Source organism: Lontra canadensis, unplaced genomic scaffold (genome assembly GCF_010015895.1).
Source record: "Lontra canadensis isolate GAN:19392208 unplaced genomic scaffold, GSC_riverotter_1.0 scaffold20, whole genome shotgun sequence".
In the NCBI taxonomy this organism is placed as follows: domain Eukaryota; kingdom Metazoa; phylum Chordata; class Mammalia; order Carnivora; family Mustelidae; genus Lontra; species Lontra canadensis.
The window spans coordinates 10,483,454-10,505,716 of NW_022631014.1; the positions used below are offsets into that span (position 1 = coordinate 10,483,454).

Here is a 22,263-nt window from a genome sequence, read left to right on the forward strand (position 1 = left end):
TGAAATAATCTTTTTGTGTTCATCATTCTACCTTCTTGTCTCATTAAATGCACCACTAAATTCATTCTGTACACAAACTAATCTTTAAAGTAGCAAGCTAATCACAATTTAATAGAAAATTAAAAGCATAATAATTTTGTCACAAAATGCTATTGTTGTGAGAATTTTATAATGTTGTGTTTTTCTAGTGCCTAATTTTAAAGCCAAGTGATTGACTTCTGCTTTTCAAGTATACCTGGGACTTAAAAAAAAAAAAAATCTTTGTTTTACTTTTTTTTTTAATGTTCAACATTGCAAGAATAAAGTGAGCAATACCGAATTATTTTAATGTTTATTTCTAGAAATAAAAATAGAGTCTGTAGCATTACATTGGTCTGAAATGTGGCATGGGCTTTTCATTTATTTTAAGAGTGTGATAGCAATATCATAAGTGTTGTGAAAATATAAATGGTGAGATAACACCTCCATAGGACTTGCTCTTAAGTAGTAAAATTGTAAAGTCTTTAAATAAACTGCAGCCAGAACTGAAAGGATCGATTTGCCTTGTTAACTAGGGACACTACACTTAGTAAATGTCTAATTAAATTTAGCATAGCATGTCTTTTATTTTTTTTTTTTTTAAACTGAGAGTTTGGACCTATTTATGAATAAGGTAGCACATGTTATTGTCAGATTTCTTCCGTTTTGGCAGTTGGTGTGACTGTGTTAAATTACAAGAAAGCCAATAGTGTGACTTTTGATAGTGTCATTTTACCTTGGAATAGTGCTTTTCGCTTGGCATTAGTATAATGGGAATAGTAGGATCTATGTAGCTGTGTATTTTGTGAAAAGGAATGTCCAAATTTGTATTTGAGAACAATTAGCATTTAATGAAAAGAAGCCATATGTGCAGAAATATCCCTAGAGTGTGATGAACGGGGTGTTCTTAGTGAGATATAGAGGGGTTCCCCACCCAGTCGTTGCTGCGCAGCATTCAGGGAAAAGCACTTGCTTAAGAAGGAAACTGAAGAGGATTTTTTCACTCTGCTCATCAAAGTCTGAACTGGACTCCACTCTCCCCTCCACACAGAGCTATGGCTTGCTCGCTTGCTTTTTTTAAAAATTACATTTTGGAAGGTTGACACATGTGTCTACTACCCAGACACGGTACAAACGTGTCTCTTTATTTCTTGGCCCCCCCAGAGCCCCAGTTTTTCTCCTCCGAGGCAACCACAATTACCAGTTTTCTTCCTTGTTCTTCTCCGGCCCTTTGGAGTTTGTATAAACATCTGTCTGTATAGGTACACAGATGTGCACACATACACAAACCTGAATGTATTCTTTAAATTTTATTTTATTTTTTTCAGTGTTCCAAGATTCATTGTTTATGCACTACACCCAGTGCTCCATGCAGTACGTGCCCCTCCTTAATACCCACCATCAAGCTCACGCATCCCCCCACCCCCACCCCTCCAAAACCCTCAGTTTGTTTGAGTAAATCTCAGAAATATCTCGTGCTTCGTCTCCCCCTCCAATTTCCCCAATTCACTTTTCCTTTCCTTCTCCTAATGTCCTCCATGTTATTCCTTATGCTTCACAGATGAAACCATATGATAATTGACTCTCTCTGCTTGACTTACTTCACTCAGCATAATCTCCTCCAGTCCCATCCATGTTGATACAAAAGTTGGGTATTCATCCTTTCTGATGGAGACGTAATATTCCATTTTGTATCCTAAGTAGAAATGGTAACATGCTCCACTGTACTGCTCTGCGCCTCGATTTTCAGTTGGAGTCCTAGGGATCGTTTCCTGTTAATGTACTTTTTTTTCTTTTTAGTGGCTGCATAGTATTTCATGGTATAGTATTTTACTCCTTTGGTTGTTGATGTGACAGAGTAAAAGAATGCTGATTAAGTGTTTTTCAATGGTGCCAAAGGCTATTTTTTACTTAGGTAAAACCTTTTTTGTTTCAGCTCAGGGAAAGTAGAATGAGGAATGGCTAGTGATGTGTCATTCTCTTAATGATTCCTTCCAAAGGATTTTTTGATATCTATGTATTTATTTATATATTCATTTTTGTTAAATACCTAGCCATAATCATTTTCATATTTTAATTGCCTGCTGTGTTTGAATTTGCAAAACTTACGTCAGTGTTTTGTAAGGGAGATGCCAACCTCTTTTAGATCCTTTTGGGAGCAAAACAAGGTGTTAAATACATAAATAAATTTGACAAATGAGAAGATTATGAGGGGGGTGCCCAGGTTTTGTTAATACTCTAGAAAGCATATCCAATTAGGGAGGAGAGAGCCACGTTCACACTGCCTCTGAACCAGGAAAAGGGAGCAAGAAGGATGTTATTTCCTGTAATATTTGAGGAGGAGGCAGCATTAGATGTACTGTGCTTTTTTTTCTATCCCATAAATCCTCTCCCAACACACAGCACACATGTGACATGCACACACACAGGAACTGGCTACCATGGGAGATAAGGAGTTTTTGTCACAGTGTTTAAACAGAGAGATGGTTAACAAGGACCTTCTGAACTGAGTAAGAGTTTAGATTAAGTGACCTGTGAAGTCCTTCCCCTGGACCCTCTGGGAATTGTGGTAAATGGTCAGTGGTGGCTCATACTCATGCTCAGAAGGGACTGTAAAACCTCTTGCAAGAGGGAAAAAGTACGGCGGGTTAGTTTATTGCTTGCATTATTTACATTATTAAAAGCATTGATTCTACTTTTGTAATGATGCTTCTCGTGAGGGGCGGGGGAGGGCGGAGCACCCACCAGGAGATGGCAAGGAAGCCTGGAAGCCTCCATGTTCAGAGCTGTGCTGCTCTGTTAGCTGCTTTGATCAGTGCCTGTTAATAGACAGCTCTTTCAACTTGGGAGGCAGTGGGAGCAGAGAGGGAATATGTAAGAAAAATGTACAGCATGAACCAGACTCATTCACTTGTATTTCTCCTGCTTTATCACCGTCTACGTCCTCCACCTCTGCTATTGTTAATGACAATGGATACTGTGATTTGGGGAGACTTCAAGCATCTCTTAGTGGCAGTCTTTTTAAAAAAAGATGGGCTGGGTGGGTGTTTTGCTCAGCAGCACTAGCCTATGCTAATGTGTACCTTTCAAGTGCTGGTAGCACTTAAAATCTGACACACAGAATTCAGTGTTTCATTGTATACCGTTTGGAGAAGGCACTTTCTGGTGCGTAAAATACTTATTTTAAGTATTTAAATATATTTTCTAGGAATTCTAGAAAACAGGGTGGGACCAGAGAGTGAGGGACCTGATGTTACTTATTTCAGATGATTGCTGCTAAGTAGCATAAAATTGAGCAAAAAGCCTACAGCTTATTTTTTCCTGTGGTGATGATAGGGATGTGCTGAGCCACCCCCGCTCACTCCCCACTTCTCAGTTGTGACCTCCTGTGAGCTAACTTGCCTGGGTTTAGTTTCCTCTGTGACCATGGAAATTGCAGCTAGATGTGGAGACTTTTGTGTGTGTTCTTATTGTGGAAGGAGTAAGTGGGATTCAGTAGTAGTTACAAGTATTTTTGCAGAATGAGGAAAGGCCTGTTGCTAGGTTAGTCTGCGCCAGGCTCTGTGGTCTTAGAAATGTGACATAACCTAAATGTGACATCTGGTAAATGAAGATAATAATAGTGCTCATCTGACAGTGCTTTTACAAAATTCAAGTGAATAAACGTACTCAGTATAGTATCTGGTACATAATAAACACCCACCATATTTTAGTTGGCGTTATTATTTTGTTCTTATTGCTATTATTAACACCTTTAAATACCTTTAAAGGAATTATGAAGTTACATGGGAAAATAGGAAAACAGGCCAACAAAACAGCCACCAAAAATCAGACTCTTGATTTCGGCTCAGGTCATGATCTCAGAGGGTGGTGGGATCGAGCCCTATGTCGGGCTCTGCACTTTGTGTGGAGTCTGCTTGAGATTCTCTCTCTCCCACCCCTGGCTGACACAATCTTTCTAAAATTTATTTCTAAAAATAAATAAATAAAATCTTTTTGTAAAGGAACCATTTTATTTATTTACTTATTTTTTAAATTTTATGCATATTTTATTTTTAATTATAATTTTTAAAATTTCAATTCCAATATAGATAACATACAGTATTATATTGATTTCAAGTGTACAATACAGTATTGCAGCAATTCTGTATATTACTCAGTGCTTGTCAAGGTAAGTGTACTCCTAATGCCTTCCCCTATTTCAACCATCCCCCTACCCACCTCCCCTCTGATAGTCATCTGTTTGTTCTCTATAGTTAAGAGTCTGCTTTTTGGTTTGTCTCATTTTACCTTTGTTCATTTGTTTTGTTTCTTAAATTCTGCGTGTGAGTGAAATCGTATGGAATTTTTCTTTCTCTAACTTATTTTGCTTAGCATAATCTGTGTTGTGGTAAATGGCCAGATTTCATTCTTTTTCATGGCTGAATAATAGTCCTGTGTGTGTGTGTGTGTGTGTGTGTGTACCTACATACACCCCCTATCTTCTTTTTCCATTCATCTCTCCACGGACACTTGGGTTGTTCCATAATTTAGCTATTGTAAATAATGCTGCTGTAAACATAGGGATGCATGTATGCCTTTGAATTAGTGTTTGTGTAGTTGTTGGGTAAACACCCAGTAGTGCAGTTAATGGATCATACGGTTTTTTTCTATTTTTTAATTTTCTGACGAACTTTGATACTGTTTTCCATAGAGGTTGCAGCAGTTGGCATGCCCACCAGAAGTGCACTAGGGTTCCTTTTTGTCCACAACCTCACCAACACTTGTTTCTTTTGTTTTTCATTTTAGCATCTGAGAGGTGTCAGATGATATGTCATTGTATGTCATTATAGGTTTGATTTGCATTTTCCCAATAATGAGTGATGTTGAGCATCCTTTCATGTGTCTGTTGGCCATCTGTATGTCTTCTTTGGAGAAATGTCTGTTCATGTCTTTTGTCCATTTTTAATTGAATTCTTTGGGTTCTGTTGTTGCTAAGTTGTAGAAATTCTTTATATATTTTGGATACTAAACCCTTATTGGATATATCTTTTGCATATATCCTCTCCCATTCAGTAAGTTGTTTTTTAGTTATGTTGATTATTTCCTTTTCTATGCAGAAGCTTTTTATTTTGATGTAGTCTCAGTAGTTTATTTTTGGTTTTATTTCCCTTGCCTCAGGGAACATATCTAGAAAAACGTAGCTAAAACCACTGTCAGAGAAATTAATGCCTGTGCTGTCTTCTAGGATTTTTATGGTTTCGGGTCTCACATCTAGGTCTTTAATCTATTTTGAGTTTATGTGTATGGTGTGAGAAGGTGGTTCTATTTCATTCTTTTGCACGTTGCTGTCCAGTTTTCCCAACACCATTTGTTAAAGAGACTCTCTTTTTCCCATTGTATATTCTTTCCTGCTTTGTCAAACATTAATTGAACATATAAGTGTAGGCTTATTTCTTGGCTTTCTGTTTTATTCCATTGGTCTATATGTTTGTTTTTGTGCCAGTACTATACTGTTTTGATTACTACAGCTTTGTAGTATAAATTGAAACTTTGGATACCTCCGGTTTTTTCTTTTTCAAAATTTCTTTGGCTGTTCGAGGTCTTTTGTGGCTCCATACAAATTTTAGAATTTGTTGGCTCTAGTTCTGTGAAAAACGCTGTTGGTATTTTGAGAGGCATTGCATTAAATCTGTAGATGGCATTAAGTGGTATGGACATTTTAACAATATTTGTTCATCCAGTTCATCCAGTCTATAGCATGGAAGGTCTTTCCATTTGTTTCTGTCCTCTTCAGTTTCTTTCATCTCAGCGTTTTATAGTTTTCAGGGTACACGTCTTTTCACTGCCTTGCGTAAGTCTGTTCCTAGGAATTTTCTTATTTTTGGTACAGTTGTGAATGAGATTGTTTTCCTGACTTTTCTTTCTACGGCTTGATTATGAGTGTATAGAAATGCAACAGATTTCTGTAAATTGATTTTGTGTCCTGTGACCTGTGTGAATTCAGATACCAGTTCTAGTAGGTTTTTGGTGGAGTATTTAGGATTTTTTACATACAGTTTCATGTCATCTGCAAAGAGTAAAAGTTTTACTTCTTCCTTACAAATTCTTCTCTTCCTTTTTCTTGTCTGATTGCTGCGGGTAGGACTTCAATACTTGTTGAGTAAACGTGGTGAGGAAAAAAGCTCCCAATTTTTCACTATTGAATAAGATAGTAGCTGTAGGTTTTTCATAGATGGCCTTTATATTATGGTGTGTTCTAACTCTACTTTGTTGAGGGTTTTTATTACGAATGAATATTGTACTTCATCAAGTGCTTTTTGCATCTATTGAGGCGATCATGTAGTTTTAATCCTTTCTCCTGTTGATAAGATGTATCACATTGAATGACTTGGGAATATAGAACCACCTGTGAATAAATTTATTCATCCTGTGAATAAATCCCACTTGATCGTGGTGAGTGATTTTTTAAATGTATTGTTGGGTTTGGTTTGCTAATATTTTGTTAAGCATTTTTCCATCTATGTTCATCAGCAGTATTGCCCTATAGTTCCCTTCTATTTGTAATGTCTTTATCTGGTTTTGGTATCAGTGTAATTCTGGCCTCATAGAATTAATTTGGAAGGTTTCCTCTCTCTTGTATTTTTTTTAATAGTTTGAGAAGAATAGGTATTAACTCTTTAAATGTTTGGTAGAATTCGCCTGTCAAGCTAGACGGTCATGGATTTTTGTTTATTGGGATTTTGATTACCGATTCAATTTCACTGCTGGTAGTCAGTCTGTTGACATTTTCTATTTCTCCCTGGTTCCGGTTTGGTAGTTTACATGTTTCTAGGAATTCCTCTATTTCTTCTAGGTTTTCCAGTTTGTTGGCATATAATTTTTCATAATATTCTCGTAAGTATTTGTATTCCTTTGTTATTTTTCTTCTTTCCACTTCTGATTTTGTTTGAGTCTTCTCTCTCTCTCTCTCTCTCTCTCTCTCTTTCTTTTTAATGAATCTGGGTAAAAGTTTATCAATTTTGTCAATCTTTTCAAAGAACCAGTGACTGGGTTCATTGATCTGTTCTATTGTTTTTTAAGTTTCTATTTCATTTGTTTGTGCTCTAATCTTTATCATATCTTTCCTTCTACTGGTTTGGTTCCTTGAGGTGTAGGGTTAAGTTGTTTATTTGAGATTTTTCTTGCTTCTTGAGGTAGGCCTGTTGATTTTGGTTGGAGCATTCTGTGCCTCCTCGATCTTGATTTCCCCAGATTTGAGATGTTTTCAGCTATTATTTCTTCAAGTATATATTTGCCTCCTTCTCTTTCTCTTACCCTTCTGGTATCTCTATAAGATATTATTATGTTTGAGTTCCCGAAGTCTATTTTTACTCTGGGTTTTTTGGGTTTTTGTTGTTGTTGTTGATGTTGTTGTTGTTGTTTTTGTCTCTTGCCTACTCAGCTTGATTACTTTCCATTGCTCTGTCTTCTAGGTCACTGATTTGTTCTTTTGCTTCCTCTACTCCACTATTTATTCCATTTGGTGTATTTTTAATTTAATTTATTGAGTTCTGCATCTATGAGTTTTTCTTTTTTATGTTTTCTGTCTCTTGGTTAAGGGTCTCACTGTCCAGTGAGTTTATCTTTATGATTTTTTACTTTATTTTTTTAAGCTTTTATTTATTTGACAAATAAAGAGAGAGAGAAAGAGCACAGCAGGGGGAGTGACAGGCAGAGGGAGAGGGAGAAGTAGGTGCCCTGCTGAGCAGAGAGCCCGAAAGAGACTTGATCCCAGGACCCTGGGATCATGACCTGAACCAAAGGCAAACATTTAACCAACTGAGCCACCCACGTGCCCTATGATTTGTTGCTTTATTATTTTTTTCAATCTTTTAAAAAGATTTTTATTTATTTATTTATTTGACAGAGATACCATGAGTATCTTTGAGTAGGGAGTCTGTTGTAGGGCTCTATGCCAGGACCCTGGGATCATGATCTGAGCCCAAGGCAGATGCTTAACGACTGAGCCACCCAGATGCCCCTCCATATCCATTTTTGTGTGTCTGGAAAGTTAGCTATGGTTCCAGCTTTTGAAAGTAGTGGCCTAATGAAGAGGTCCTGGAGTACCCTGCAGTCAGTGTCCCGTGTTCACCAGAACTTGACACTTCAGGGCTGTCTTCTGTGTGTGTTGCATTCACCCTGGTATCGTGGTTTGGCCTTTCTTCCTAGCTCTTTCCAGTGGCTCTCTGCCTGTTGTGGGCAGTGTTTGCTTCCTGTGGTGTTGGTGGACCAGTCAAGGGCCACTTTGGGCTTGAGTTGCTTCAGTCTAGGGGTGGAATAGCACCAAACTGCAGGACACTTTTCCCTGTGTTGTCCCCTGAGAAGCCTTTGTTGGTGGGTACAACCTGCAGTCAGACTTCTGTCTGCCCCCATGCCACTGCTGGAGTTGCATTTGGGACTAGTGTGTGTGGTTATCTTCCCTTCTCTCCAGGACAGGAGTCACTTTAGAGTGGTGCTGTCCCTGTCACGGCTGCTTGTACACTGCCATGCTTGTGGTTCTGCTTTGGATGGGCTCTGGCCAAGAGTGTATTGGAGCAGGCAGTGCTGTAGAAGCTCACTGTCATGGGTGGTGCAGTGTTAGCAGCATTTGCATGTGCGGGGATGGAAAACTGTTAGCAAGTTAGGTGGCAAGTGTTGGTGCCAGGTTGGTTCCCGCAGGTAGCCGTGTGTGTATGCTGGGGCACAGGGGAGCAAAATGGTGCTTGCCAGCTCCTTTGTCCCTGGAGGAGTCCCCCAGTGATCCTTGTCCCTCCAGGACAAGCCCTGAGATGACTAAACTAACTCTCCCTTCTTTATGCCCCAGACATTTTTCACACACTGCCTCCATGCTGTATCTTCCAAGACTATTGGTTGTGCTGTCTCTTTAAGGATAGGGACTCAGTTTCCTCTTATCCTCCCAGCTCTCCCAGAACTTGAACCAACTGATGCTTAGTGTTGCCAGTGTAAAGCTCTGCTGATTGTAAGAACTCATGAAATTTGACCCCTTTGGTGTTCAAAGTCAAATGTTATGGGAATTTGTCTTTCCCATGTGGGCTCTCTAGTGTGAGAGTCAGTTTCTCTTCTCCGTACACCTGACATCCCTCCCCACTATGTTTCACCTATTTTACCCTCTTTGAGGTGGCCTCTTCTCTGCATTTCAAGGTGGGGTTTGTTACCAGTCTTGGGATCATTTTCTGGGTTATTTATACCGATGTGAATGTTATCTAGTTGTATTGCGGGACAAGATGAGGTTAGAGTCTTCCTACTTTGCAGTCTTCCCCAGAAAATCTCCAAGAACTGTTTTAGAACCTACCCAATATTAATGTGTCATTGCCCATTGGTTTTACATAAGTAGAAGTCATCTGTATCCCAAGTGTTACCTACTAAATGCTTTGTCAGAATCACATCTTAATTCCCATTTAAAATATGTTCTAACAAATGTAGATAATAAATCTGAGTATCCCTCTCAAGCTTTTTAATTTCTTTTTATATCAAATTTTTGCAAATATCTTCTCCCATTCAAAGGTTGCCTTTTCATTCTGTTGATGGTTTCCTTTGCTGTGCAAAAGTTTTTTATTTTGTTATAGTCCCAGTAACTTATTTTTGCTTTTGCTTCCCTTGCCTCAGAAGACTTACCTTTTAAAAAAAAAGTGTTCCCCGGGCTTACATCAAAGAGATTACTGCTTAATGTTTTCTTCCAGGAGTTTTATGTAGTTTTATGGTTTCAGGTCTCACATTTAGGTCTTTAATCCATTTTGAGTTAATTTTTATGTGTTATATAAGACAGTGTCCAGTTCCATTCTTTTGCATGTAGCTGTCTAGTTTTCCCAGCACCATTTGTTGAAGAGACTGTCTTCCCCATTGCATATTCTTAACGCTTTTGTCAGAGATTAACTGCCCATATAAGTGTGGGATTATTTCTTGGTTTTCTATTCTGCTTAATTGATCTTTTTGTCTGTTTTTGTGCCAGTACCATACTGTTTTGATTATTACAGCTTTATCCTATATCTTGAAATCTGGGATTGTGATCTAGCTTTGTTCTTCGTTCTCAAGATTGCTTTGGCTGTTCAGGTTCTTCTGTGGTTCCAAATCTATTTTAGGAGTATTTGCTTTAGTTCTGTAAAAACTGCTGTTGGTATTTTGGTAGGAATTGTGTTGAATCTATAGGTCTCTTTGTGTAGGATGGGCATTTTAACAATATTTGTTCTTCAGTCAATGAGCTTGGAATATCTTTCTATTTGTTTGTGTTGTCTTCACTTTCTTTCATCAGTGTTTTATAGCTTTCAGGGTATAGGTCTTTTACCTCCTTGGTTAAGTTTATTCCTACATTATTCCTTTTGGTGCAATTTTAAGTGGAATTGTTTTAATTTCTCTTTCTGTTACATCATTATCAGTGGATAGAAACACAGCCAATTTCTGTGTATTTGTTTTGTATCTTGCAAGTTTACTAAATTCATTTATCACTTCTAATAGTTCTTAGAGTATTTAGGGTCTTCTGCATGTGATACCATGCCATCTGCAAATAATGACAGTTTTATTTCTTCCTTACTAGTATGGATGCCTCTTACTTCTTTTTCTTGTCTAATAGCTACAGCTAGGACTTAAAATACTGTGATGAATAAAAACAGTGAAAGTGGACATCCTTGTCTTGTCCCTGATTTTTAGGAAAAGCTCTCAGTTTTTTACCATTGAGTATGATATTAGCTGTGGGTTTTTCATATATGACCTTTATTATGTTGAAGAATGTTCCCTTGGAACCTACTTTGCTCTTGCATTTTGTCAGATGCTTTCTCTGCGACTGTTGAGATGATCAAATGGTTTTTAATCCCCTTGTCTTGTTAATGTAATGTATTACATTGATTGATTTGTGACTAATGAACCACTCTTATATCCCTGGAGTAAATCCCACTATTGTGAATTTTTAAATGTATTGTTGAAATCAGTTTTCTTAGATTTTGTTGAGGATTTAGGCATCCGTGTTCATCGGAGACATTGGCCTATAGTCTTCCTTTTTTGTAGTGTCTTTACTGGCTTTATATCAGGGTGATAACTGGTCTTGTACAATGATTTTAGAAGTTTTCTTTTCCTCTTCTGTTTTATGGAATAGTTTGAAAAGAGCAGGTACCATGTTCTTGACATTTTAAAGAAAAAAGTCTTGAATGTTACCTCTAAATATGTTTTTTTAATTTGAAATAACTTTTTAAGCTCTCTGTTCTTACTATTTATTGATATTCATTTGTATTTCCTTAAGATATACTTAAGTGCATGAAATTTTCTTTTTATAATCTTCAATGGTAATGAATTTAAATTATATATAGGCATATAAGCTTTAAAATAACATTGAAAGACAGAATTTCTATGAATATCTTAGAATACCATTTTAGAAATTAGTTGGCAGTATTAGCGACATCATTATTATATGAATGTTTGTTAATGTGGTATGAAAGCAAGATCCTCATTAAAATCTTGTAGCTAAACAAGTGACAAAAACCTTAGAAACAGCTTGAGGCTTTAGGCCAGTCAACAGTTAGAGATTTGGACAAGTGTGAAAATATACAGACTGTGCCTTTATTGTGGTCAGAACACAGGGATGCTATCTTGCATCAGTTCCCTACTGGGAATATTTTTATTCATAATAAGAAAACGGATCTGAAAATATTATAATGTGTAACCATTCTGTTGTGAATCTGTCAAATGTAAAAGTATTGGGTTTATTAAATTTGGAAAGTGGACTTTAGATAATAGCCATCGTGTTGGTATTTTCCAGGGAAGGAGGGTTTTGATCACCTCACATATTTTCCTTAGGCAAATTTGTGATGCTAATGATCTTTCTTCTAGACACTATCTGAGCATGGACTGGTCTGCTATAGGTCTAGTGAGATGTGATGCAGAGCAATCAGCCCATAGCTCATCACCACTATGGAATACGGCAATTCCCTTACAGAAGCCCTTAGCCAGATTCAGTCACTTCCAGGTTAACTTTATGTACATACTCCCTTTGAGGATTTCCTAAGTCTTTTTCTTTTAAGATTTTGTTTATTTACTTATTTGAGAGAGAGCATGAGCACAAGTTGTGGGGAGGGGCAGAGGGAACAGGAGAAGCAGACTCCCTTACTGAGCAGGAAGCCCAATATGGGGCTCCATCCCAGGACCCCAAGATCATGACCTTAGCTGAAGGCAGACGCTTAACCGACTGAGCCATCCAGGCATCCCACAAACCGGGTCCCTAGGTCTTAATTCTTACTTAGCATCATAACCGTTGCTTGTTGAAAAGCAGATTTTAATATCATTTAAGTAGAGAAATTCACATGTAAGAATACTAGTGACATTCCAGAGTGAAAGGTAATGGACTTCTATAGCCATGTAGCCGCCCCTCAGGATCTCCCCTGATAATGAGCTGATTATAAATCTGTTCTGCCTTTTTGAGTTGGAGGGAGTCCTTAGAGGGCACAAAGGAAATTTCCTTGGTCTGATTTGGCTCAGGAGCTCAACTCCTGTGCACAGAATGGAACAGAATTTTTGTAGTTGAAGTAGAAAAGGATAGCTGAGTGAGTTCAGGGGTCGGAGAGCAGTGGTGGGACTGCCGGGACTGGAGAACAAGCAGCTGAAGGAAGAGAATCCTAGGTGTCTTTGACGTGGAGTGTTACTGCATGTCCCCCACTTTCATGTGATGACACACATTAAACTGTTTGAATTAAAGTCATTGCCTTCATCTCTCGGCCTTGTTCCTGTTCTGCCGCTTCTCTGTCAGAGTATGCTGTGACATTTCAGGCAGACACAGATGTCTGTACTGTGGGGCTCTTGTCCCAGCACAGCCCCCCTCCTGAGTTTTTTTTAATGCATTTAATAGATCCCAGTCATTTCCGGTTTGCTTAGGTTTAAAACTTTTGGTTAACATATTCTGTGTCATCAGGGAGACCCCTGAATTACCTGCTTGCTTTAAGATAATGACAAATTATATCCTCTAGTAACTAGAAGGGTAATAGCTCAAGAAAAGAGGGAAATCTTGATAATTTTGCATTAAAGGAATTATAAAAGATACTCAGAAGACACTGTGTTTTACCTATAGCTTCTATGCGAGGGTGATACTGAATTGAAGTCTGACATGGAAATGGTTCGTTACTTAGAGCAGACTGGAGATGGCAGAGCTGAAACTAGAGCAGCCAGTGGACAAGAGGAAGGACCAGAATAGTCGGGAGAGTAGCTGCAGCAAAGCACACTATCCTGTGGGAAGAATAACAGAGGACCAAGTCTGACTTTCCAAAGCAGACTGGATTAGGGCACCAGGCTTCTTTGAGTTGGGAGTGTTGAGAAGGCAGGATACCAAGGGATCAGTACAATTTAAAAGACAAACTACTAGAATGGAAATTTGACAGAAAGCTGTTTCCAGGGACATCTAAGAGTTGACCTGGGAATGGCGTGGGAACCATATTACCAGATAGGAAGGCCCTTTGGCAGGGTTGACTTAAAGCGGGTGCCGTGATGCCATCAGGTGACCTGCAGAGACTAGAAGCCAGAGGCCCATATTTGCAAACAACTCCACTTTTACCCTTTCACTCATTTCTTGTAAAAGATACCCCTCTTCTGTATTAGGAATCTTCCTTATTCTCCACATCCCTTCTGTGTCTATGAGGCCTCCTCGGAGGTCCTCTCTTCCCCCGCTTTCGGAGTCCATCCCTTATTTCTGCAAAGTTAATGGCGCTCATCCTGTTCTGCCCTTTATTCATGTGCATGTCTTCTCTGGAGTGTATACTATGTGCCAAGCATAATCTAAGTAATAGATGTTAAGTGGTGAGTATTTTAGAGCTGTTAAAAATTAGCAGGAGTGCCTACTAAGCTGGTTGAGTGTCCATCTGATTTTTGGTTTCGGTTCAGGTCATGATCTCAATTCAGGGTCATGGGATTGAGCCCCGTGTTGGGCTCTGTACTCAGTATGGAATCTACTTGGGACTCTCTCTCCCTTTCCCCCTCCCTCCACGCTCTTTCTCTCTTTCTCTTTCTCTAAGGAATCTTTAAAAATTTTGATGTAACTGCAAGTTGTTTTTTTTCTTTCCAAACTTTTTCAGATTTTACCAAATGTTGCAAGGACTCTGGAATCCTTATGGTAGTAAAATGCCGGAAAGAAAATTCTGCATTGAAAGAATGCCTAACTGCTCAGTAAGTAGTTACCACATTGTTGGTGCTTCTCTGTTTTTAATACATGTAGCAGGTAAGACTGTTATTTAACTCATTACATGTAATAGATTTTGTACTTCGCCCCATCAGATCCTTGATATTGTTAGCTCAATCTGAGACTTCAGTTTGTTAAATATTAAGCAACATTTATTTATGAAAGGTCTTATCAAGTTACATGGGTCAACATTATATCTGATTAAAAATACGAGGGCAAGCAAACAAAAATGCAGGATTTTTCATATGACAGCAAATTCCTTTTCATGAACAGGTTGAGCTGTAGAATATATTATAGATGGGCTTATATTTGTCTCTTCTAATGAAAAGGTACTGAATTAGATGACTTGCCAGCCTTGTGATTTGGGGATTAATATAATTTTTAACTCCTGGGAAAGTTGTAATAAATCAAATGAAGGATACAAAGGTAAATTTAGATTTTTGAAGTTAATCAATTTTAAAATAATTCTTAAATATCATGTTCACTGACATTTAGTTGAATATTAAAGTAAAAATTTGCAAAATTCTTGGAATGCAAGTGCTTTCTTTTTTTCAAAGACTTTATTTTTTTTGAGAGAGCAGTACCAGGGTACGGGCAGAGAGAGAGGGAAAGAATGTCAAGCTGACTCCATGCTGAGCTCAGAGCCTGATGTGGGCTTGATCTCACAACCCTGAGATCATGACCTGAGCCAAAAGCAAGAGTCAGACACTCACCTGACTGAGCCACCCAGTCACCCCAGGTGCTTTCTGTTGTATCTCCCCACACATTTTATTGTCTACATTATTGATTATGTTGCAGAATACTTTAGTATTGTTAACTGACAGTTGTGAGGTCTTTTTGGTTAACCGTTATTTCCTTCTATACTTCTCTAGCCCTTGAAACGTAGGTCCGCATGATTTGATGCTTCCTTAGGGAATTATATAAAAAGTGATTATCTGAATCAAATATTTGTTGTTGTTTTTTTTTTTTGAGAACTAATGTACATATACATTTAAATTTACAAACTTATTTTAGAATTCTGTAGTTAGAAGACTTGAGAAGTTAATCTCTACATTTATGGATGAGGAAACACCCTTACTTATGGACCTGCACTAAGCATTTCATCAGAGAGTAAGAGTTCCTTCTGTGACTAGTTTTTCTTCCATTTCTATTCCCTCATGCTCCCAAGAGATGTGTAGTGAATAAATGAACCTGTTAAACTTCTTTGTGACTGAATTTAAATTCTGTTGTATATTAAAGGATTTTACACCTCAGTTTTAGCCATCATAATAACTTGTTCTTAGTTTGCCATATTATCCATCCCTCTCAGATGGGCATTATTAGAGCAGAGGGGCAGGAGTGCCAGCTGGGGAGAGGGCAGCCGGGGCTTACCTTCTGGACCAGCCAGAGCTTAGCTAGCCATGCAGCCTCAGGCAAGTTCCTCATAGAGGATGGGAAAATTATTCCTCATGGAGCAATCGTGGGGGACTATACATAAACTCATTACAACAGTGCCTGGCACATAGGAGGTAGTCAGTAAATGGTAGCTCTTTTTAAAAATTGTACTTGTTTTTGTTATCTGAATGTTAATCATTTAACTATCCTTCCATCTTTTACCCCCTGGAAATAAGGAGAAAGAACATCTAGTCTGTTCTGGGGAAGGGGCTGGGAAGGGTTGGAGGAGGCTGCTTCTGTTTAGGAGAGAAACAGTAAATGAAACAAAGAGGGTTGTGACATTTGCTGAAAGTAAATGGAGTTAAGGATTTTACTACTTGACCTTAAGTCTCAACAGTCTGTTTCTTCATTTTGGAATAAGAAAGTGCTCTGCTTTACTGTGAAATGAAGTTAACCACTGCCCTCTCATCTTTTCATAGTGACATCTTGAAATATGAATGCTTGTTCTCTTTTATCTCCGTCTCATTTTCACTCATTCCTTAGTAAACAGCAGTCTCACGTCTGCCCCCTTCCACTGGAACTGCTGCTCCTCAAGTTTCTAATGGGTTCCTGGTAGCCAAATGCAGTGAATTGCTTTTCATTCCTTCCTTTTACTTGACCTCCAGAAATTCCTTAAAATTCCCTTCTATCTGGCTTCCCTTACACTCTTTCCTGTTCCTCCAACATCTCATTTCTTCTCAGCCTTTTCTTCCATAACCCGATTCCTTAAAATGGGTTCCCGGTTCTCTCCTCATGCTTAGGTCTGTGAAAGCTCAGTTTACACCCATGGATTCAGTTAGCTTCCTATAGGTCATGACATTTTTCTGCTCTCTTCGGGTCCCAAACTGAACTCCCCTCCTTTTCCTTCTCCTGCATCATGTGTCTAGAATTTAGACTCCTGTCTCTTAACTCTAAATGGTTATTTCCTATTGATTTTATTACCTACATCTCCCCCAGATCGATTTTGTCCTTTTCATCCCAACTTCTCATTAGCTTATCATTCTTTTCTGGATCCTTGTGGTAGTTTACTTATTACTGGGCATCCTGCACCGAACCCTGCTGCCCTCTTTTGGCCTGTAGCATGTGGCCTGACTCACCTACGACATAAAATTGATCTTCGAGTTTCTGTTAGTAGTGTCCCATTGCCTTCAGGATAGATTTCGACTTCTGGGTATGGCATACAGTGGCATTCATGATGTGGCTCCTGTCCTGTCTAGCTTTATCCCAGGCCCTTTCTCTTACGGGCATAATCTGCTATAATGGTAGTTATTTGCAGTTCTTCGTCGTTTTTCCTCATCTTTGTGCCTTTCCAGTGTGCCTTCAGTCTGGACTTCTCTTGTCCGTCTAAGTGCAACTCCTGCACTTCTTGCCACTTCTCCTTTCCCCACTTCTCTCACAGGTTCCCATGGTGCACTGGGCCATACCTCCGGCACAGCACTTTGCATCCTTCCTTGTGGTGCAGCCTTTCCTTCCTGTTCCAGAACACCATGCGCTCCCTGAGGATAGGTGCTGTGCTTCTCATCACTCTATCCTGCCATTCAAAAACAGACCACTAGGTCATCCCCCTTGCCCTCTTAAGCAGGTTGATAGCCTAATGTTTACAGTAAGTTTATGACCATTTCTTAAAATCTATTTTTAAAGATTGTACCTTGTGAAATGTCTGAATATTACTAAACCAAGCTTATATTAAAAACACTCGTGAAGTTTCACTTTTTTAAAAGGAGATTTTCATTTCCTTCTTGTAGTTATAATGATCCAGCCTTTTATGAAGAATGCAAAATGGAATACCTGAAGGAAAGGGAAGAATTCAGAAAAACTGGAATTCCTACCAAGAAAAGGCTACAGAAGCTTCCCACAAGCATGTAGGCAAATGTTCAGATACTTAGAAGCTCTGATACTCACGGAAATCATTATCACCTAAAATAATGGACTCAAGGAAGTGTTTGCTTTATCCTAAATTATGGAAATACTAATTTTATCTGAAATAAAGTTTTTTTTTTTTTTAATTTTAAAGTCAGGTTTGTCAAATGTGGTAGGAGTAGTAAATAGTGAAATGGGATATGGTCTGCCTGGGCATCATGGATTTTTTGGTAAATCTTCCACAACTACAGTTCTGTAACAGAGATAGAGATTTAGGGTTCTATACAGACCTTATATTCCTTTTGTTCAGTGTATAGACTAATGGGTAATCATAGGGATCAGAAGTAACCAAAGTAGGGATGGACAGCCGTCAGAGGTGTTAATAAGGCAGTATAGCAGAACAGTGATGAACCAGAATCCTTCTTGGTTCTGTTACTTACTAGGTATGTCACCATGGAAATAATTTTGTTATTGTGCGGATTATTGCAAGTAAGTGGAGTGTTTAGGACAGTGGCTCAGATGTGGTAAATGCTCTTTAATGGTTGTTAGTAGTAGTAAAGGATTATTTGGAAACAGATAAAGAAATAGATGAATTAATTTTACTTATATGTTTGATGGAAAGTTTCCTAAAATGAATTATTATGTTCCTTGACCTGTTCATTTGGTTACTGAAAATATTTTAATGATTTCAGGAGCTAATGTAAAAAACTGTCCGAGTACAATAATTTGGTTCCAGTTTTTTATATCAAAACTTGCTTTTCTTCCATGAGCTGTTAACTCTCCACTATAGCCACGGCAACCAGTTTCTTTCTTTCTATCTATCTATCTATATATATCTCATTAAAATCACAAATAGAATTTACTACATACTAGGACAAGATTTAATTTTGGCCCCTGTCCCATAAAATAGAGCTGAGATTATTCTTTTTTTAAAGGACTTAGTTTAAAGCAGATAGGATGCTAAGGAACCAGTGTGATGCTCAAGTTCCATACTTCACTCAAGTGAACCACTCAAAGAACTATTTTACTCTTACTTGAAAACCAAAGAAACCACATTTTCCCAGCCCACAGATCAAAAGGAAGATTACTAGAGCAGACAAAAGCAAAGCAAATGTAGAAACCTAGAGACCACATACCATAGGCGTCATCAAGCCTATATTCTTCTGTTGGCCTTTCAGTACCTATTACATTTCTTAGCGCACAGGACCTTACTTTTAATGGTGCAAATGAAGAAAAGGCAGTAAATTTAAAAAGCTAGTGAAATACATAATCTGTGGCTAATTTATAATTTGGATGACAATCAGAGGAGCTAAATTTTATGTGGAAAATTTATTTTCTGTAGATGTCACTTTCTCCACAGGTACTGGAATAGTAGTAAGTAAGTATGTTCATTCCTCTGCCAGAAACTAAACCCTTTATCACTGCTTTCAGGATATCCTGCCTAGCCACCACACTGTCTACTCTAAAACAGCTGCCTAAGTTGATGTCTGGCTTGCTCATTCATACCTCTGGCTGAAGCTATTTCTGTGAAGAACTAGTGCACCGATTTTCTTCCCCTAAAGATCCACCTTGTTCATGTAGCCTCTTTGGATCAGATCGTTATGGTTTTTCCAAGATTAGGTCTCAGGTCTTTAAGTCTGAATTTTCCCCTACTTACTTGGTTTCTAATGTTTCCCATAGGTGTGTCCCTGCTCTGCTTAGGAATTAGGTTCCATCTGGGCAGAATTTCCATTTCCTTTTAAAGAAGATGCAGATTTTATTTTCACTAATAGGAGATCAAGAGGAAGGAGTGAGTGGCTTTTTGCTGTTACCTGTCTTCTCTTCATTCTGTTATATAAATGGGAACTGGGTTATAAAAAGCTAAAGATTAAAGATATTTCCAAGGGAAGCCCTTTGGAGCAAATTTCAAGCAGTATGAAAGAAATCAACATAGAATATTCCATCTCGGGGGCACCTGGCTGGCTCAATTGGTTAAGCATCCACCTCTTGGATTTCAGCTCAGGTCATGATCTCAGGGTCCTGGGATCCAGGCCCCGGTTGGGCTTGGTGCTCAGTGGGGAGTCTGCTTGAGATTTTCTCTCTCTCCCCTACCCGCCCTCAGGTAAATCTTTAAATTTTTTTTTTTTCCCCATCTCAACTAGATTATCAAATGATGGGCCATTCCCATTTCTCTTTGAATCTTACATACAACAGAGATGATCATAAAGCATACATTTTTAAATTTGTAGCTGGTTAAAAGTTTTTGGTTAATCTTTATCAGAGTCCTACACATCATTTATTTAGCACTTTACACTGTAAAGAACATACAACCACTGATTTTTAGCATACCTGTTGGATAGCCACCCTCTTGTTCATATGGAGAACATTTTTTCTGCTTAAAAGAAATGATTTAACAAGACAAATGTCTGTTACATGAATCAAATGAACAACTAACAATTAGTACCTGACCTTGGAATATAAAGGCAAGGATAGTATTTTACATTCGCTTCAATTTCAAACAAAAATAATTTATTTTAATTAAACAATTTCTTGGCATTGTTCAAAACATTAATCAAGCCATTATCTCATATTACTTCTTTACAAAGGAAAGTTTCCAACCTTGGTTTAAAAAAAGACAAACCAGTAAGCTATATTAGAGATTAGATAGAATATATAGTCTATGCAGCCACATGAGAAATAGTTTATGCTGCTTTGTTATTACACAGGTAGTTACTTCCTTTAGCTAAAGCCTGGAGTCTTGTATTTGTTTTATGCATATTGGGTTTTGTTCTATTACTTGGCAGGAGATTGTACTCCCTGGAGTCAGCTGTGTTCATTGGTCAGAATAAATTCCAGCATCTGACACCAATTCCATTAATCACAGACAAGCCTGAATAAGTGAGTAAGATAATAGAAAGACAAAAATATCTGGTGAACAGTGAACATTGTTTATGTATGTATGCTATTCAGTTAATATATTAGAGATCTGAGATACTCTTTTGAGTTCAAGATATTTGAAACTATCAAAAAGGATAAAGGCCTCCTACATGAAACACTTTATCTCAGGCAAAAGATGTATAAGCCAACTAATACATTATATTACTAATATGTTTATACCACCACCCTGTAAGAATTTAGATAGATTTCTGTGTGAAGCCATCCTTGTTATATGCTTGTTTATAAATGATAGGCCACTTAGAATCAAAGTCTGGGGACATTTCATGATTGTACTATATCAGTACAGCACAGAATTTGGTTTATAGAATTACATTTCCTAATTTGGTTAAGGAAAAACACTATCTCAATGAGTAAAATGTTACATTTCAAATAAACAAACAATTTATAAATTGCTCTACATAACTAGCAGGTACAGACCCTGATGAAAATGACTTTATCCAGTTACATACTTAGATTTTCATTATGGACCACTGATGGCACAGATTTAGACTAAAACCTTTGTGGTGCTCTTTCTACTTCTCATTGAATACTATAGAAATATAATAGTTCACACACATTTTCACTTTTCAGTTAGGATTTGAGGACAAAGTTGGCTTCGATGATCAGGTTATTTCAAGTCTTAACACTGATTTAAAAAGTCTTAAACTTTGAAAACACAATAGCATACGGAGATGGAATAACCTAGAAGAGATGCTATTATTTAACCATAACACTTTTTGTCTTTATTCAGTAGAAGGTCAACAGAAACATAACTTACTCATTTTGCCATTTGCTCTTTTTGCAACTTAAAGCAACTTATAATTTGTCTCATATTAATGGCCTCTTATTTTTACGAATGGATATTTACACATTTCACATGCTTTATAAAACCATGTCCAAGAAATTTTAATTCCATTCTTTATGTGAGGCTGTTATTTACAATTACTATCAAAGGTAAAATTGTCCCTTTAAAACACCTTAAGTTTATTTATTAGTAAGCAGCATATGTCTGATTCTTAGCCGGAACGTGGAGCTGGACGGTGTGCTCTTTCATACTGGGAAATCAACTACATAATGTGGAACAGTATGTGCAAACATATATACCGAAGAACTCTGCAAAGTTTAATCGAAATCTGCTTTCAGTTTGTTAAATAATTTCTTGAGAGTGCCACTGAGGGAGTTACAATAACCTCATGACCAAATCATTAATCTCTTCAGAATTAATTCTTAAAAAGACAGTTTTGATTATGTTGATCCAAGTAATGCAGTGGTGGCAGGTTGGGTAAAGGCAAAGTTTTATTTTTAGTTTCCCCAAATGCTGTCTCACTTGATTTAGGAGGGCTTGGGAATACCCAAGAATTATCTTCCAGAGAATTTCTGCCATAAGAGCTGTGTTCCTGAAAGTTAGGACCATCATGAAGAATGGATCGCTCATTATCTGTCCATGATTGGAGAATTGCTTTCTCTGATAAAACCTTTATATCTCCTGGTAAAGGGGAAGATGTGGTATGGCAAACACTTTTGCCATTCGGAGAGAGAGGGGAATGTCTTTTGTATGTTGCAGTAAAATTCGCCAAGTGCAGTTTTGTGCTGTCTTTCCCAAGGTCTTCCATGCATCCTACTGGGGCACAGGCTAAAAAGAAAGCACAGGCTAAATGTCAGTTGTCAAGGCATTTGTGATCATAAAACACATAACACTTCATTAATTTGGTTAAATGTAGAACTGGAAATAAAATGAACATTTCTAAGTTTGCGTGACCACTGGGGCACTGTGACTTGAAGACTGATGAAAAATGATCTGAGTTCTAATTTTGGATCACTATTTACTGGCATTGTGACTTTTAGATAGGTTAAGTCATTTGTGTCCAGGTGTTACTTCTCTTATC

At 37.9% G+C, this 22,263-nt stretch overlaps 2 protein-coding genes across 4 annotated transcripts in view; one reads left to right on the forward strand and one right to left on the reverse strand.

Moving 5' to 3' along the window:
- CMC1 (C-X9-C motif containing 1) overlaps nt 1-21,292 on the forward strand; it is an 86,757-nt gene extending 65,465 nt beyond the window's left edge. The window contains exons 3-6 of one of the 2 annotated variants that reach the window (XR_004383087.1): nt 14,085-14,175; nt 17,347-17,467; nt 19,142-19,250; nt 20,245-21,292. Coding sequence is in view for 1 of the 2 variants with exons in the window: in XM_032861013.1 (XP_032716904.1) it covers nt 14,085-14,175; nt 17,347-17,467 (212 nt within the window). In the remaining variant the exon portion in view is untranslated. The remainder of the gene's footprint in view (nt 1-14,084; nt 14,176-17,346; nt 17,468-19,141; nt 19,251-20,244) is intronic. The other variant, XM_032861013.1, reaches the window with a different exon arrangement.
- AZI2 (5-azacytidine induced 2) overlaps nt 19,942-22,263 on the reverse strand; it is a 35,253-nt gene continuing 32,931 nt past the window's right edge. For both annotated transcript variants that reach the window (XM_032861010.1, XM_032861011.1), the window contains one exon: nt 19,942-22,010. In XM_032861010.1, coding sequence (XP_032716901.1) covers nt 21,598-22,010 — 413 coding nt within the window. In that variant the 3' untranslated portion in view covers nt 19,942-21,597. The remainder of the gene's footprint in view (nt 22,011-22,263) is intronic.